This window comes from Mya arenaria, chromosome 1 (genome assembly GCF_026914265.1).
Source record: "Mya arenaria isolate MELC-2E11 chromosome 1, ASM2691426v1".
Classification (NCBI taxonomy): domain Eukaryota; kingdom Metazoa; phylum Mollusca; class Bivalvia; order Myida; family Myidae; genus Mya; species Mya arenaria.
The window spans coordinates 26850136-26865130 of record NC_069122.1 but is presented as its reverse complement, the minus strand read 5'-3'; the positions used below and the strand labels follow the sequence as shown (position 1 = coordinate 26865130).

The following is a 14995-nucleotide window of genomic DNA, read 5'->3' as shown; positions in this document are numbered from 1 at the left end:
CTTTGTGTCCTTAAAATAGGACTGGTGATTTGCCACTGTTGACGCTTTTGTTCCCTCTGTAATCGCTTGCATTAAACATTTGATGTTACCCTGTATGTGTGTACACTTCATGCGCTGTAGTTCTTCTATAGGAAGTGAACTACTCAATATTGCAGTAGCAGTAGCAGTTGTTGTAACAGTAGCAGTAGAAGCAGAAGCATTAGTAGCAGTAGTAGTCGTTGTCCTAGTAGTGATCGTAGCAGGAGAAGAAGCAACAGAAAGTAACATTAGCAGTAGCAGCAGTAAGAGCAATGCTAGTGTGTCGGATCCGACGGAGTCGTGCGGTTTTGCCAAGAACTATGTATTAACATATCTGTGTTTCTGTGAATTGGAACTGTTTCGATGGTAAAAAAGGAACACGATTGCCTACTACTGGTGCATAGAAGACGTATGGGACATGTGGACACAGGTATAATATATCTGCAGGCGTTCCATACAGCCGGGAATCACATTCATTCCGGCTGCCAACAAGCTCAGACATCAGCATACAACACACAGGTCGGCTTGGGATTCCAAACACGATGACAATTATTTGTAATAAAAATGTCAAGTCTAATGTGTTTGTTTAACCTATGGACACACATATTCACCTCCACGAGGATTCTACCCGACCAGAATCACCAAAGAGGGGGCCTCTGGGTTCCAGTAAATAGGATATATCTCGAAGCGCCAACGACTATACATTTAAGAACAAGTTGCAGCAACGAGGTTTAATATCAGTGAGCATGTTATCGAGTCTGACTGAAAGAGCAGTTAAAATACTTCACTACCTATAAAGAGCAGTTAAAATACGTCACTACCTATCAAGAGCAGTTAAAATACCTCACTTCTTATCAAGAGCAGTTAAAATACGTCACTACCTATCAAGAGCAGTTAAAATACTTCACTAACTATCAAGAGCAGTTAAAATACTTCACTACCTATCAAGAGCAGTTAAAATACTTCACTACCTATCAAGAGCAGTTAAATACTTCACTACCTATCAAGAGCAGTTAAAATACTTCACTACCTGTCAAGAGCAGTTAAAAAAAACGTCACTACCTATCAAGAGCAGTTAAAATACTTCACTACCTATCAAGAGCAGTTAAAATACTTCACTACCTATCAAGAGCAGTTAAAATACTTCACTACCTATCAAGAGCAGTTAAAATACTTCACTACCTATTAAGAGCAGTTAAAATGCTTCACTATTATCAAGAGCAGTTTAAATACTTCACTGCCTATCAAGAGCAGTTATAATACTTCACTGCCTATCAAGAGCAGTTAAAATACGTCACTACCTATCAAGAGCAGTTAAAATACTTCACTGCCTATCAAGAGCAGTTAAAATACTTCACTGCCTATCAAGAGCAGTTAAAATACGTCACTACCTATCAAGAGCAGTTAAAATACGTCACTTCCTATCAAGAGCAGTTAAAATACGTCACTACCTATCAAGAGCAGTTAAAATACTGTACTTCACTACCTATCAATTTCGAGCAAGGATTCCGGTTAAGAAGCACATCATTCAATCTGACGGATGTGTGCAGCGCCCAGAGGTACTCTCGAGGGATCCTTAGGTTATATATCGTACGACATCACCTTTATATATCGTACGACATCACCTAGGCGCTGCACACATCCGACTGGATGAATGATGTGGTTCTTTACCCTAAATCCTCGCTTCGCATGTGTCACCACGGCTCAAACCCGATGTAAACAAGCAAGAAAGTGACAGTAATTCCTAAATAATTTTTTTAAAGAAAAGATAGGAAAGTATTTCTTAGCCTAAAAAAGACTATGATTTTTTCTGCTTCTACATGTTTAAAATATTTTAGATTTGCTTGTACTTTAACGATGCAATCCTTGGCCAAAATTTCAACTTGACGGAATTTTGTAGAACGATGCAACGCTGTGTGCGCCGTGATTCTTTGTTTTGTACATATTTCTTAGTCATCTGTAATAGTTCAGAAATCAGACATGCGTTAAAAAGTTAGTTTTGCTCTTTACTTTCATTAAACGAATTGTTCGTTAAGTGTTATTTTAATTTTTTCAATAAATATCTTATTTTCAAGAAATGCTGTCGTAAACGTAAATGTTAAATGTGCTGCCGTTTACGTGAACTTCTCATCTAAATAAAGCTGACTATGTTTGATCGGTATGCTTAACAAAATTATCATAACATGCTTATTTTATTTTATTTTATAGTTTGTATTGCTCTCTCATTTGTGACGAACTTCTAACATTTATTCATGGTATGAATTTTCCATCAATTTAATCGATTTGAAAATGTTTAATTTATGTTGCCTGAATGCAATCAAAAGGAGACTTCCAAATACTCATTGTTCCTTTGTAGTTTCAGCAAATATTTGCAAAGATGGATAAATTAAATGGATGAAGTAATAGCTACACTAAAATGGAAGGCAAAATTCACTTCAGCCAAACCCGTCCCATGTACGTTCCAGAGTGAAAGAAATTCAACAGCCAAAACACGATTACATTCAATAACAAAATCGCCATTCCTAAAGGTTGATCATAAAACTGCCCACACTCCAATTAAATCCCGTGCTTCGAAAATGGTCAAAATATCTTTATCCAGAAGATATCAGGAAATAATAGGAAGCACTGAAAAAGAAATTGACTACCATAAAAATGACCTTCCCTCGTAAGATGATAATTTGTATCTTGCATGGCCTTTCGTGTAAAAAAAGTTTCAACCCAACCCGAGCCTCGCGTGTTATGTGGAAACAAGGTTTACAAAGTTTTCACATTTCAGATAAAACCATATGACAATGTTTCCATTGTGCTACAGACGACGGTCTTCAACAAGGGAGGCAATTATGTGATGACAATAGAAGAGTAGTTCATTACGGGTATTTCTATATAAAGCCATGAGCACGATAAGGATGTCCAGCATAGCAAACTATTTGAATGTACTTATCTGGGGGAGGGGGGGGGGGGGAGAGAGAAATTGATAGCTTTGACGCCATAAAAGAAAATATCACCAACCAGACACCGTAATACTAAGTGGAATCACAAGCCTCGAGTTGTGATAATAAAGTTTCATAGTTTGTTCAATTGCATAAAGGCCATAGGCCCATGAACATACATCAATGTAATTTATAATATATATAATTAAATGCACTTCTATCAATCGATCGTAGGTCACAATATGTATTAATGCACGTATACGTATCTATACTAACAAGGTACTTTCGAAACACAAATTGAACATAGACAGTACACACAGAATATAAAATAATCATCAATTTCTTACCTGTGTGACGAAAGTCTAGGTCTCGTCAATGCTTTCCTAAATTTAACTATGTTAACAGCACACAAAAATGGTTGTCACTTACAGTCTGCGAACAATACAAACGCTTTGGCTCTAGATGAATTATTAAGTTCAGCAAACCATTTTTGTACATACGTATACATTTTAGTCTCTATTTCAGTTCGCATATAAATATATATTAAAATCACCAACACTTTGAAATTACTATAACTTTCTAACTTAATGATATCCTGTAGACCCATAGTTTAAAACAAGATATATTTATTTATCAAACAAAGATAAATAATGGCATGTTGCTATACCAGGAAATTTTACTAGGTCTGAATTGAGCTTGTAAAAAGTATTCATAGCTTGTCCTGAGCAAGTGTCAAACTTTGTGCTAATTGACCCACCAGTGCTAAATACTATTCATAGATAAGTAAATTTATTCACAATTTCTAGCTCAAGCCCTATATACAAAAGTTCGCCTAATGTTTCAGCCTTTTAAAAAAATACTACCTTTGTTTTATTTGCATTTACACTAATATTTATGTGAAAATCTTTCTATCCATAACAGTAATCTTTTAACATCAACTGGTCATTTTGTAACTCACTTTCAGGTTCTGATAAAATAGACTGCCCTAAATACGTTAAATGTGTGAAAACAAAATTTCAGCTATTTTAAAAACTAAATAGTTTTGTCATTTGTGTACACATTTCTGATGTATAATGTATTCAAAGTTGTACAAAGGCCATGCAAAACCACAGTGGAATATGATTATATTTATGTAAACAACAATATGACTATACTTATGTTATATGCAAACATATAATATATCAAAGAAATTGTTATTGCATCCACTACATCCATGACTTAAAAGGGTTGAAATTTTACATTATGAGCGCGACATTTTGAATCATTTCACTCAAAGGGTTTGACTTATATCATAAAAAGAAAAAAGTAGTTTATCATGACGTCACATACAAATAAAATGGATCCAACCAGCAACACATGTAATCATTATTTTCTTCTATTCTATAGTTTAATGATTAATTGTACATAAGCACATAGTTCAGTTATTTCTCGACTGTTGACTATCTTTTACGGGGGATATACATAGAACGGAGTTGGCTGGAGTATATCTTGTCTTTCATTTGAATGTAGTCATCACTGCATCAATTGAATGTATCCATCTTTTGTCAACATTTGGTGAAACACATGGGGGTTGAATCCGTCTCTTACAGAGGGACGATGGATAATTTGGACGTATCACCATGACGGCTTACCTAGAACATAAATTTAACAGTTTAAAATCAATCAAATGGATGGATATACAAACATTTCATGAAAGAAATATCATTTGGAATAATAGTTCAACGTTGAATGCATTATCGTCACAGTTGAGAGAGAAGTTCAAACTACTTATTGAATAAAATAAGCAATGTAATGAGAAGAATTCACGTTAACAACAGCATATATATGGAATTCACGTTAACAACAACCTTTCTTGAAATATCGATATTTATTAAAAGACTAACAGACGTTTTACAAACAATTCGTTTAATATAGAATGAACAAAAATAACATTTTAGCATATGTATATGAGTTCTTAAATATTACTTATTACTACGAAATGTATACAAAACAAAGACTCACGGCGCACACAGTGTTGCATCGTTCTACAAAATTCCGTCGAGTTGAAATTTTGGCCAAGGATTGCATCGTTAACATACAAGCAAATCCAAAATATTTCACACTTGTAGAAGCAGAAATTAGCATAGTCTTTCATAGGCAAAAAAATATTTTCTTATCTTTTCCCTCAAAATTTTTATTTAGGAACTACTGTCACTTTCTTGCTTGTTTACATTGGTTTTGAGCATTGGTGACACACACGAGAACCCCGTTGAAGTCCCCTGATTCCTCACCCTGTAGACAGGAGTTTAGAAGATAGTTCAATCCACAAAAACACATACGACTTGTTGTAGACAGTTATTAAAGCCCTTTTGGAGTTAAGATATTTGACAATTGCCTGTTCACTCATGGAAGAATAAACATTCATGGACCGTGACAAGCGGGGACGTCATGATGTCACTTTACTTGTGAAACATTACAAACGCCAATGACGAAGGTCGAGTGTTCTGAAGTAAGACGACGTACGTGTGGATAATAAGTGTTTATATTCTTATATGAATATATATATAATTGCTACTTTGCTTCCCGCATTGCGTATCCGTGATTTAGTGGCACTATACTTGGTTGTCAACTCAGCGGTCGCTTGTTCGATCGCCCGCCTCATTGCTAGCCACCATCCCGCGACCGTATATGGGAGGGTCCCGTACCCAGGTTTCTGTTTGGCCTCTTAGTAAGCCTGGATCATTGTGATACAGACGGAACAGGCTCAATGGTTTGATTCCCTGTACTAGCTATACAATTAGGACTGCGGGTTTCACTGTTATATTGTGAGATTGGTTTATTAGCGTTTTGTATGCTGGTCCTGTTTGAAGTTATAGCATAGGTGTTGTAGTGTTTCTGTTTGTGTGTTCATGGTTTTGGGATAATTAAACATTGATTCTTGAACCATAATAATTATTTCCAGCCATTTGGGTTTGTAAGCAATCAAGCAATGTTAATCGCGTGTTAATATTACTGATTTCATACTTATTTTTTGGGACAATGTAGTCCGAGAATAGGGTGTGTGATATCGTAGGTAGCGTGTCCGAGCTAGCTAGGGAAGAAACGTTACATTATGAAGAAAAAACATTACATTTTAATTCTCATATACCGTCTCATCATAATTACAAACATTTAACAAATGTATGCATAAATATCGATAGCTTCATCAGACATCACATTTCGTCCACATCTACCATGTGTATTGCATTCAGCATCACTGTGCATGTCCATACCGCGAGATTATTTGAAATATGGATAATGCCGAAAATCTTACCACAGCCTAGTGACGTTGTCTCTAAAACAATTAATATCATGGTCACGTCAGATCATGTAAAGCTTGGACCAATACATACTACAAGTTCATAGGGACTCTTTTTAGTTAAGATATTTAACTTCTTTCATCATTAACAAAAGCAAAACAGCACAAGGTATTCAGTTGTCAGACATTCAAGGTAAATCAAAGCCTAAATTTAAATAGATTGCAGTAATGTTTGAAATATTGTTTCTAAGGTGACGCTTTTTGACGAAATGGAACAATGTACAATTTCAAAAACATTATAATATCAAACACATATAACTTAGATTATTACGAAAAAGACAGTGGAGCTCTAATTTGAACGTTTGATGATGTTTTATCTTGAATCAAATATTTTCTACACACATTTTGGACAGACTATAATATATTTGTCTTTTATATATATAAATACCTTTAAACAATTTTTAAAAAAAACAACAACAAAAAACAAAAAAAACTTTTAACATCGTATCTTGTGACAAGAAACAAATCATGAGTTCATCTTTTTTTTACATTTAATTAAAATAACTTATATTGCTTAAACAAATATAAATAACCTTTGTTGCATTAACACGTACAACTGTAATGCGCATCTATATGCACTTTCAGTACTTTGATTTCTTTCAGAAAAGGGAATGGGCTTCTGTCTATTTTTAGCTTTGATCATCATTTTCCTAGGCGCGACAAAAAGTAAACCCGGATATAGCCATTTGTTTCGTTAAATGGTTTATAGACGGCAGTGCAATGTTAAAGGAAAGGATAAATGTGATTTTATTGTGTGACATTTACTCAAAACCAAGAGCATATTTCCTTTATCAGACGACTGATTAAACCAAAGCACAAGATCGATTTTGTAAAATAGACCTGTCAACTGGGTCATTGACGTCATCGGTTATATTCAGCCAATCAAATTACACATATTGTCATTTCGCGCATTGATATTCAACACGTTCTGTGTTATGCGGTTGTGTTGATAAAGTGATGACGCTGATGGTCGTCGTTTGACGTGGCGACTACGTATCTTCAAGTTTCCAACTCTAATTGGTGGCAAGGTTGTGACGAAATCTGCGTAATTGGTAGGTACCCTGCTGAAGAAGTCCATTCATTTCGGATTCAAGTTATTAAAAGTACAATAACATTCGTTAAATGAGCATAATGTGCTGAAATATTGGAGCGTTTTTTTATTTCTTCTTTGCCTGGGAACTTTGTATGCAGAAATTGCGTTTGCTACATTCGGATCTTATATGTTTATTCTAACTACTACTATCGTAGTAAAATGGATCCCTTCAAGAATTCCCACGGTCATGGTAATTCTTTTAAAAGTTAAATGTTTTGAAAAGTTGCTTTGTTTAAAGAACGAAAATTATTTATCAGAAATTGGGTCACAACTTGACTGCTATGGAGGTTGTACTTAATTAAAAAAAGTTCGTTTTATGCATTTTCTAAGCAAGTTTTAAACCAAGTAAATGCATTTATTAACCATCAAATTTCAGTTAATACCTTTTCACCTTATGAATGGAATACATGAATAATATTAGCTTCTTCCGAGTTGTTCCAGCGTTGGATAATGACTTTTTTAATTAATTGTTAATAGATACCTTATTTGATATGATGAACAGTATACTTTTATTAGAGACATTTTATTTATTTCAAACACTTGTATGCTCATCAAATATTTATAAATACTAAAATAAATTATCATTTCAGTGATTTTTTTGGGTGCAATTTACTGCCTTCTAACGGCTGAAACAGCCCTAGCCAAAAATGTGATATTTTTTCCCAATTTGATAAATGAAGATTACGTTAATGAATAAAAAAAGCAATGATTTTCTTAAAAGAAAAAAATTGATACGACTAGTCACTCTTTCACAGCCTACTGTATACATATGAAAGTGATAACATGTATATTTGCCATTATATTAGCTATTTTGGCCGGTTTTTGTATTTTCCCAAAGTCAACCTTTTCCCAATTTGCAAGGCACAGGTGGTAAGAATAACTCCAAAAAAAAATGACTGAATTTGATAATCAATATTAACAGCCAATCCTATATATATATTTATATTGTTCTTTTTTGACAGGTAAATCACCATGTCTGACGGCGTAGGTTCAGATATTGATGTGCATCAAGGTCTTTCTGTGGTTCATGTTTCACTTGCTAGCCCGACACTGCAAGTCCAGTCAGTAATTCAACAAAATCAACATATTCTTCAGTCAAGCAATAACTCAGTTATTCATAGTGCTGGATCCAGTGTACCAACAATTCAAGTTGTAAGAGTAAGTATCACAGGCCATACTGATGTGTATTGAAAAAAAATATGTATATATACATGTTTCTCAATAATATATTCTTCAGCAACAGTATGTTGAAATGATCATGGTGTGCCTTTAGCTCAGCATGATTTTAAAAGGAGTTAAAACATCAAAAATTTATGAGGATTTGGGAATTATTAATAGAAGTAAGTTATTTCAGTTCAACATATTGCTTAATTTGACAAAAACAGAGATTGAAGTTGTAAATATTCTTTCTTTCGCACAGGTTGCTCAGGTAGAGGACGATTCACTAACTGAAGATCACGAAGGAAGAAAGAGGAGAGAAATTTTATCAAGGAGACCTTCATACAGGTATATAATACTTATTGACCAAAGATTTTGAGTGTATAACCTTATGAAAGGTTTTTGTGTACCTACCTATGCAATGAGAAAGTAAAGATTATTATTCATAAAAAATATTTTGTGTTATTTAAATTTCTAGAAAAATCTTGAACGAGTTATCGTCGCCTGTGTCAGTGACAAAGATTGACGAGGAATCAAACAGCAGTCAGAGTCAGGACGGAGAGTCACAAGACGGACTCGGTACAACCCTGCAGTATCAGAACGCCACAGGTAGACTTCACACTTCCATGCAAAAGTTGTTTCCAAATAATTGAAAATATTTAGTTCAGAATAGCTGCAGACATTTTTCTTTCTAAGCTTAAAACTGGTAAATAATCTGGATGAGCATTGGTCAATGTATGAAAATAAAGGAGTTTCTGTTAGTGAATGTAGCCCTGCCCTAAATCAGCATGTAACCTTTTAAATGAGGGGTGGGCATTAAGACAATAGAAGATAGGCATATCGTTTGGCAATTATGTCATTGAATTGTTTTCTTTCATATCATATGTAAGTGGTTCCTAATCTGTTGATGTTATGTTTTTCAGTGATTCCTTCCGGGGCCATACAGATCAGTGTGGGTGCTGACGGTACGCCGATTGCTAGTGGCCTGCAGACCCTTACAATGACAAACGCAAGCCCTGTTTCAAGTGCAGGGAGTGGCAATGCAGGGGCAACCATTGTCCAGTATGCTCAGGGCCCGGACGGGCAGCAGTTCTATATCCCAGGTATAGATCTCAGCTCTTCGGGATCGGAAAGTTAGTGTAGGCTTATTTGATTTCAGTTGCGTTGCTGGTGTGCTGGTGTTGTTATGTTCCATTCTGTTGTGGTAAAAAGTAATGTTCTTGTTTGGTCAGTCAATTGTGTGGAGTGGACGCTCAGTGGTCAACAAAAATTGTAAAGTGTGGACAAGCTAAATGGCAATTTGAGATTGCAGCGTTGGTCTGGACTGAATATCCCTATTTTATCCTACTTTTTCAAAAAAATCCTCCTACTTTTATCCCTACTATTTTGTTATTGGTCACTTGAAAGCCTGGCAACCCTGCTTTTGATATTAGGAATGGCACTGAACTTCGGCCACAAGTTTGACAGTACACATGCACTGGAATGCTATTTTTTGCATGTTTTTGAAAGAACTAAACATTTATGCTTAAGCAATTGCTATTTTTTGTTTTCAGTTACTGGTCAAGTCAGTTTCAAAAACCCTTTTGACCTGTGGCTGTTATTTGTTGTTTGTTGTTTCACATTGTAGTGATGACCCTGTAACATGATTGTTAAAATTTTTTATCACACATAACTTTGGTTCAGATTATGACACTTGAAATTGAAGAGAATCAAACCCTACCACTCTACAGATGTGCTTTTTATTGTGCATTTGTTTGTTTAATTTGTGAGTAACTTTTGTCGAACAGTGCAATCTTTAAGACTTATGAACAGTATCATCTTATACTAAAGTTTTTCCCCCATTGTTACAGTGGGCAGTACAGGTACAATGCAGGCATATCAGATAGCCACGCCAGGCACATTACCCCAGGGCGTTGTGATGGCAACCAACAATACGGCACTCTCAAGTCGGGATGCTGCCTCTGAGGAAGCTGCCAGGAAAAGGGAACTCCGCTTGTTGAAAAATAGGTGGGTGTTTTGTTACTTTACACAGCCTAGGTCAGTAAACTGGGGTGAGTCTGAATATATATATATGAACATCAAATTTTAGTTCACTCTTGCCAGCATTTTCCAATTTTAAGTTGTTTCTGAAATTTTGTTTTAATTCTTAAAATCACAACAGAAAGCAGTACAATTTGTTTACATCCTTATGCCTCCTAAAATATTTCTGCATCCTGTGCAAAATGAAAACTGAATTTGAAATCTAAGTGCCAAAAAAGATGCCACAGATATGGCTTATTCTTGAATCTATTGCTTATGATGACAGTTTTTACATGTCTTAGTATGCGTGACACAATACATGTCTATGTATGATGCAGAGAAGCTTGGTTTTCTTTTGTCATAACACAAGGAGCTACATTTTCATGCCTTAATGCAATGATAGAAAGTAACATTCCTTGTGAAAACAAATATTTAAATGAGTGATTTTAATCCAAACTTGTTGGTTGGGCATGAAATCTGAGAGAAAGCGATTGCGTTTGTTCATCATCTATCATCAATTCAATCGTTATTTTTCTTCTATGGTTTCATTATTACATTCAGAAGTGTTTACTTGTTTGAATTTTCAATATGGCCAAAAGTAACAACAACAACACTAAATAACTTCAAACATACACATAACATAACACATAATTTATATATGTAAGGAATCCGAGTAATTGAACAGAAATAAAACTAAAAGTAAAGAATTGTCAAAAACTGATTGTTCTTTCAATAATCCATTACTTTACTGGAACTGATTATGGATAGACAAACAAGAACCGATACCACTAAATACAGGCATACCATACTTTATGTTTTTTTTATATACAATTTCAACAATATTTTTTTCTCATGTATATTTGATTTAAGTTATGGTCTGGATGTTAAGATTGTAAATATTTGTATCACTTTAAATATCACACATTGGATGCAATACTTTTTATCTGGTAAACAAAAAAGAAACACACAACCTAGAGGATAATTGTTGTTTTAATGAGATATAAATTTTGATTCAGCAAGTAAGCACCGTAAGAAACATTATCACAATTGGCTCTCGCAGCCATAAGTAAATCACTTAATGGATTAGTGATTTTCAAGACAAACATAATTAATATCCCACTGAAATAAACATTTGCTTCTTGATTCACCTTGCAAAAGCGCCAAGTTCTTGATTATGTCTACCTATTTCGGAAATGATGCTATTGATATTTTGACCAAACTTTCTGCACTCAGACGTTGGATTTAGCCTGCAGAAGGGGACACAAGTTTCAAAACAGTGAGTGATAGCGAAATGTTATTTCAATGTTTCAAAACAGTGAGATATCAATTATTTTTCAATTTTAAAATTTTATGAAATTACTTCAAAATCATGAAACATAAAAGTTTATTTAGACTTTTCTTCTGTACTTGACACAATAGTTTTATTTGAAAGAAAATCAATGTATAAAACTTTTAAAGCTTACCTTTGTGAACATGTTTTTTTGTCTAAATTCCTGAAAATATACATTGCTATGGGTACATTAAACCTGGTGAGACACTGAAAAAACTATTACTTCCGGCATCAGCCTGTGTACATGTTATGTATTATTTGTTATTTATATATATATATATATATATAATGTCTTATTTGGTCTTGTTTTACAGAGATGCAGCTAAGGAGTGTCGACGAAAGAAGAAAGACTATGTGAAGTGTTTGGAGAATCGTGTAGCTGTATTAGAGAACCAAAACAAAACTCTCATTGAAGAGCTAAAAGCCTTAAAAGAACTGTACTGTCAGACCGAAGTATAATACTTGATGGGCCCGGGCTTGTACTGATTGTGATATTTTAGTGAATAATGTGCATGCTCACGTTTTAGGGAGTATAGGCTCGTATTATCCTGTGATGTCATCAAGCCAAGGTCTTTACTGAGAATAAATTGTGTGTGCAGCTCCAAATGAAAGAAAGACATTGACTGAGATTTGGATTGAAGAATATTTCCACTATTAGGTTGAACAGAAATTCTTTCATGGATCTGAACAACATGGTCTTTGATCGAGCGGCTGGTAGTGCTTAAGAATATATTCAATATTAGATATTTCCCTTGGATATGCATCAGTTGTACATTCTGTCTGTTGACCAATAATTTTACAGTTCAAAGATACTCAACTATTCTACTCGTAAATTTAAGATAGATCTGAGTTGGTCTATGATAAGTGTTGAAAGTTCACTGTACTCATTTTGGGGATGGCTAGATTTAAGTTTAAGATAAAGCATGGAAATGTCTCTGTTTTTATGCACATTTGTTATCATTTAATGTTTGTTTCTACTCTTAAGTCTTGTTTTTTTTCTCAATATGCACTCATACTATTTGCTCTGACCATTTTTCATGTAATTAAATTTTAAGTATTTGAATCTTTTGTGTGAACTCACAATTGTGCTAAAAGAAAATGATTAACCTTATATTTTTAACCTGATTTTATCAAACTAATATATGTTCAATTTTACCATTTTGTATGTTAAAAGTTGAATAGAATACATGTAAATGAACTTGGGAACATGTCATGTTTGTTCATAAATGATACAAATTGATAGTTCTTATGTTGTTGAAAATGTTTTAAAATTTACTACCAAGATTAAGTTCTGACTTTACAAGTTTTTACACCTATTGTTGTGACATAAATAATACATAGCCGAGCCTTTTGTGGTTGTTTATGAAAGTGTGGACAAAGTTGAATCAAAAGAATGGATTATTATTGGTAGTGCATTGACATTTTCCTTTTTACCGACAGGTCATTTACAGACCATTCACTTTGAATCGACAATCCTCACACAAAAATTTTGATAGAACACTTAAAGTGACACTCTTATTAAAAATCAATACATACACATGTATAACGAACATCAATTTTGACTGATAAACCTTTAACTACTTACTAAATAATACATTTATGGAAAATATTAATTACTGATAACTAGATTGTTACCGTGTATTTAATAGCAGAAGGCGCAAAAATATTAAATTAATAGATTGGTGAATGCTAAAAGATTTACTGTGGTCTACTATAGTCTCATTCTGATAAGGTAGAAATACTGTGTTTTATGCTCATTTCTTTCAGATTAAATTCGTTATCCTTGATAAGAACAATTGATTTCAACATTTATTCATCCTTTTTGGAATATTAAAACAATACTATAAGTTGTTGTAAATCTTATCTGGGAGTAAGAGTGCATCTTTAATGGTTTAAAAGATAAGCATTATTTCATGTGTCACCATCCATTCATTATTGATCATTATACATGTATAATCACGTTAGTTTGTTGATGGTATAAATTAGTCATACCAATGTGTCATAAATGTTTCTTTGCTTATCACATGAGTGTCTACAATTCAATGCAATTTGAATACAGTAAACCTGTGATCGTTGGAGGAAACAATGGCCCGAGCTAAAACCTAGAGTCATCTTATGTATTGAACAATCAAAGTTTCCATTTTAATCTGTTATTAAATGTCTTACAATGTAAGTTTGAAGTCAACATACCGGTTGTTTACTTCAGCAAAGTTTATGTTTTGTGTTGTGGCAATCCCACATGTGTTCAAAGGCTGTCGTATACTAATCATGAAAATGTAAAAGTAAAACAAAACAGTGAGTAAATAAGCAACATTGAAATATGACCATGCTCAGGTGTTTGGCAATATGGATTTCTTCCATATTTGCCATATTGCAAAGCAAAAGACAAGAAAGAATTTTTTTTAGAAATTCTGATGTTGGGCCATAACGGTAGTGTTTAATTCATATATTTATAACTCGTAAATATTTTTCAAAATTAATTTCTTATCATAAACTTTTCACAATTATCTTCTCAAATGCCTTTATCAAGTAATAGCAGTCATGTGTCAACGGTGATAATCAATTTTCACACCTTATCAATTTTTTATATTGTCATTGCAATTTTTACACTTGCGAAAATCTTAACACCTGGCAATTTTTTTTTTATTTGAAACACACTTTCGGAAAAATGTGTGAAATCATAACCTCGATGTAATCATAACATTCTGCCTGCTTGAGCAATTTCAGTTTTACTGTATTTAAAAAAAAAATTGTTAAGAAATTGTATAAAGTAGTACACTGTTGTTTTTCTTTTATTGTATGACAATAAAGCCATAAAATAAAGTATGAACAGTTGTTTGAGTTACAAATCTTTCAGCTTTAGACGAAAGAGAATCTTTAACAGTGAAAGTAAATTACTGGGTTATGAATGTACTGGTATATAAGATTCATGCTTTCATGTTTTTTTATTCGAACAGTGCATGTATCAAAATATGCTTGCTTCGAGTAACTGTTCGACACTCAGAAACAAATAGATAATTGAATCCCTTTTTACCTGTATATTTAATGCTTTAATATAAATCTTGACAATGGGCAGTGCTTACAAGAACTTTAATGGGTAGCACATTAAT

At 33.7% G+C, this 14995-nt stretch overlaps 1 protein-coding gene across 3 annotated transcripts; it reads left to right on the top strand.

Annotated features, from left to right (window-relative positions):
* Positions 1-7185: 7185 nt before the first annotated feature.
* Positions 7186-14711, top strand: LOC128234644 (cAMP-responsive element modulator-like). 3 transcript variants are annotated; one of them, XM_052949013.1, is made up of 7 exons: positions 7186-7337; positions 8341-8536; positions 8799-8884; positions 9015-9145; positions 9460-9669; positions 10387-10543; positions 12200-14711. In XM_052949013.1, the coding sequence occupies exons 2-7, from the start codon at positions 8351-8353 to the stop codon at positions 12342-12344; spliced, it is 915 nt and encodes a 304-aa protein (XP_052804973.1). In that variant the 5' UTR covers positions 7186-7337; positions 8341-8350; the 3' UTR covers positions 12345-14711. The 3 variants fall into 3 exon arrangements, with proteins under 3 accessions (XP_052804973.1, XP_052804990.1, XP_052804982.1); XM_052949030.1 differs by having other exon boundaries at positions 7187-7337; positions 9460-9639; XM_052949022.1 differs by lacking the exon at positions 7186-7337 and adding an exon at positions 7344-7568.
* The last annotated feature ends 284 nt before the right edge of the window (positions 14712-14995 follow it).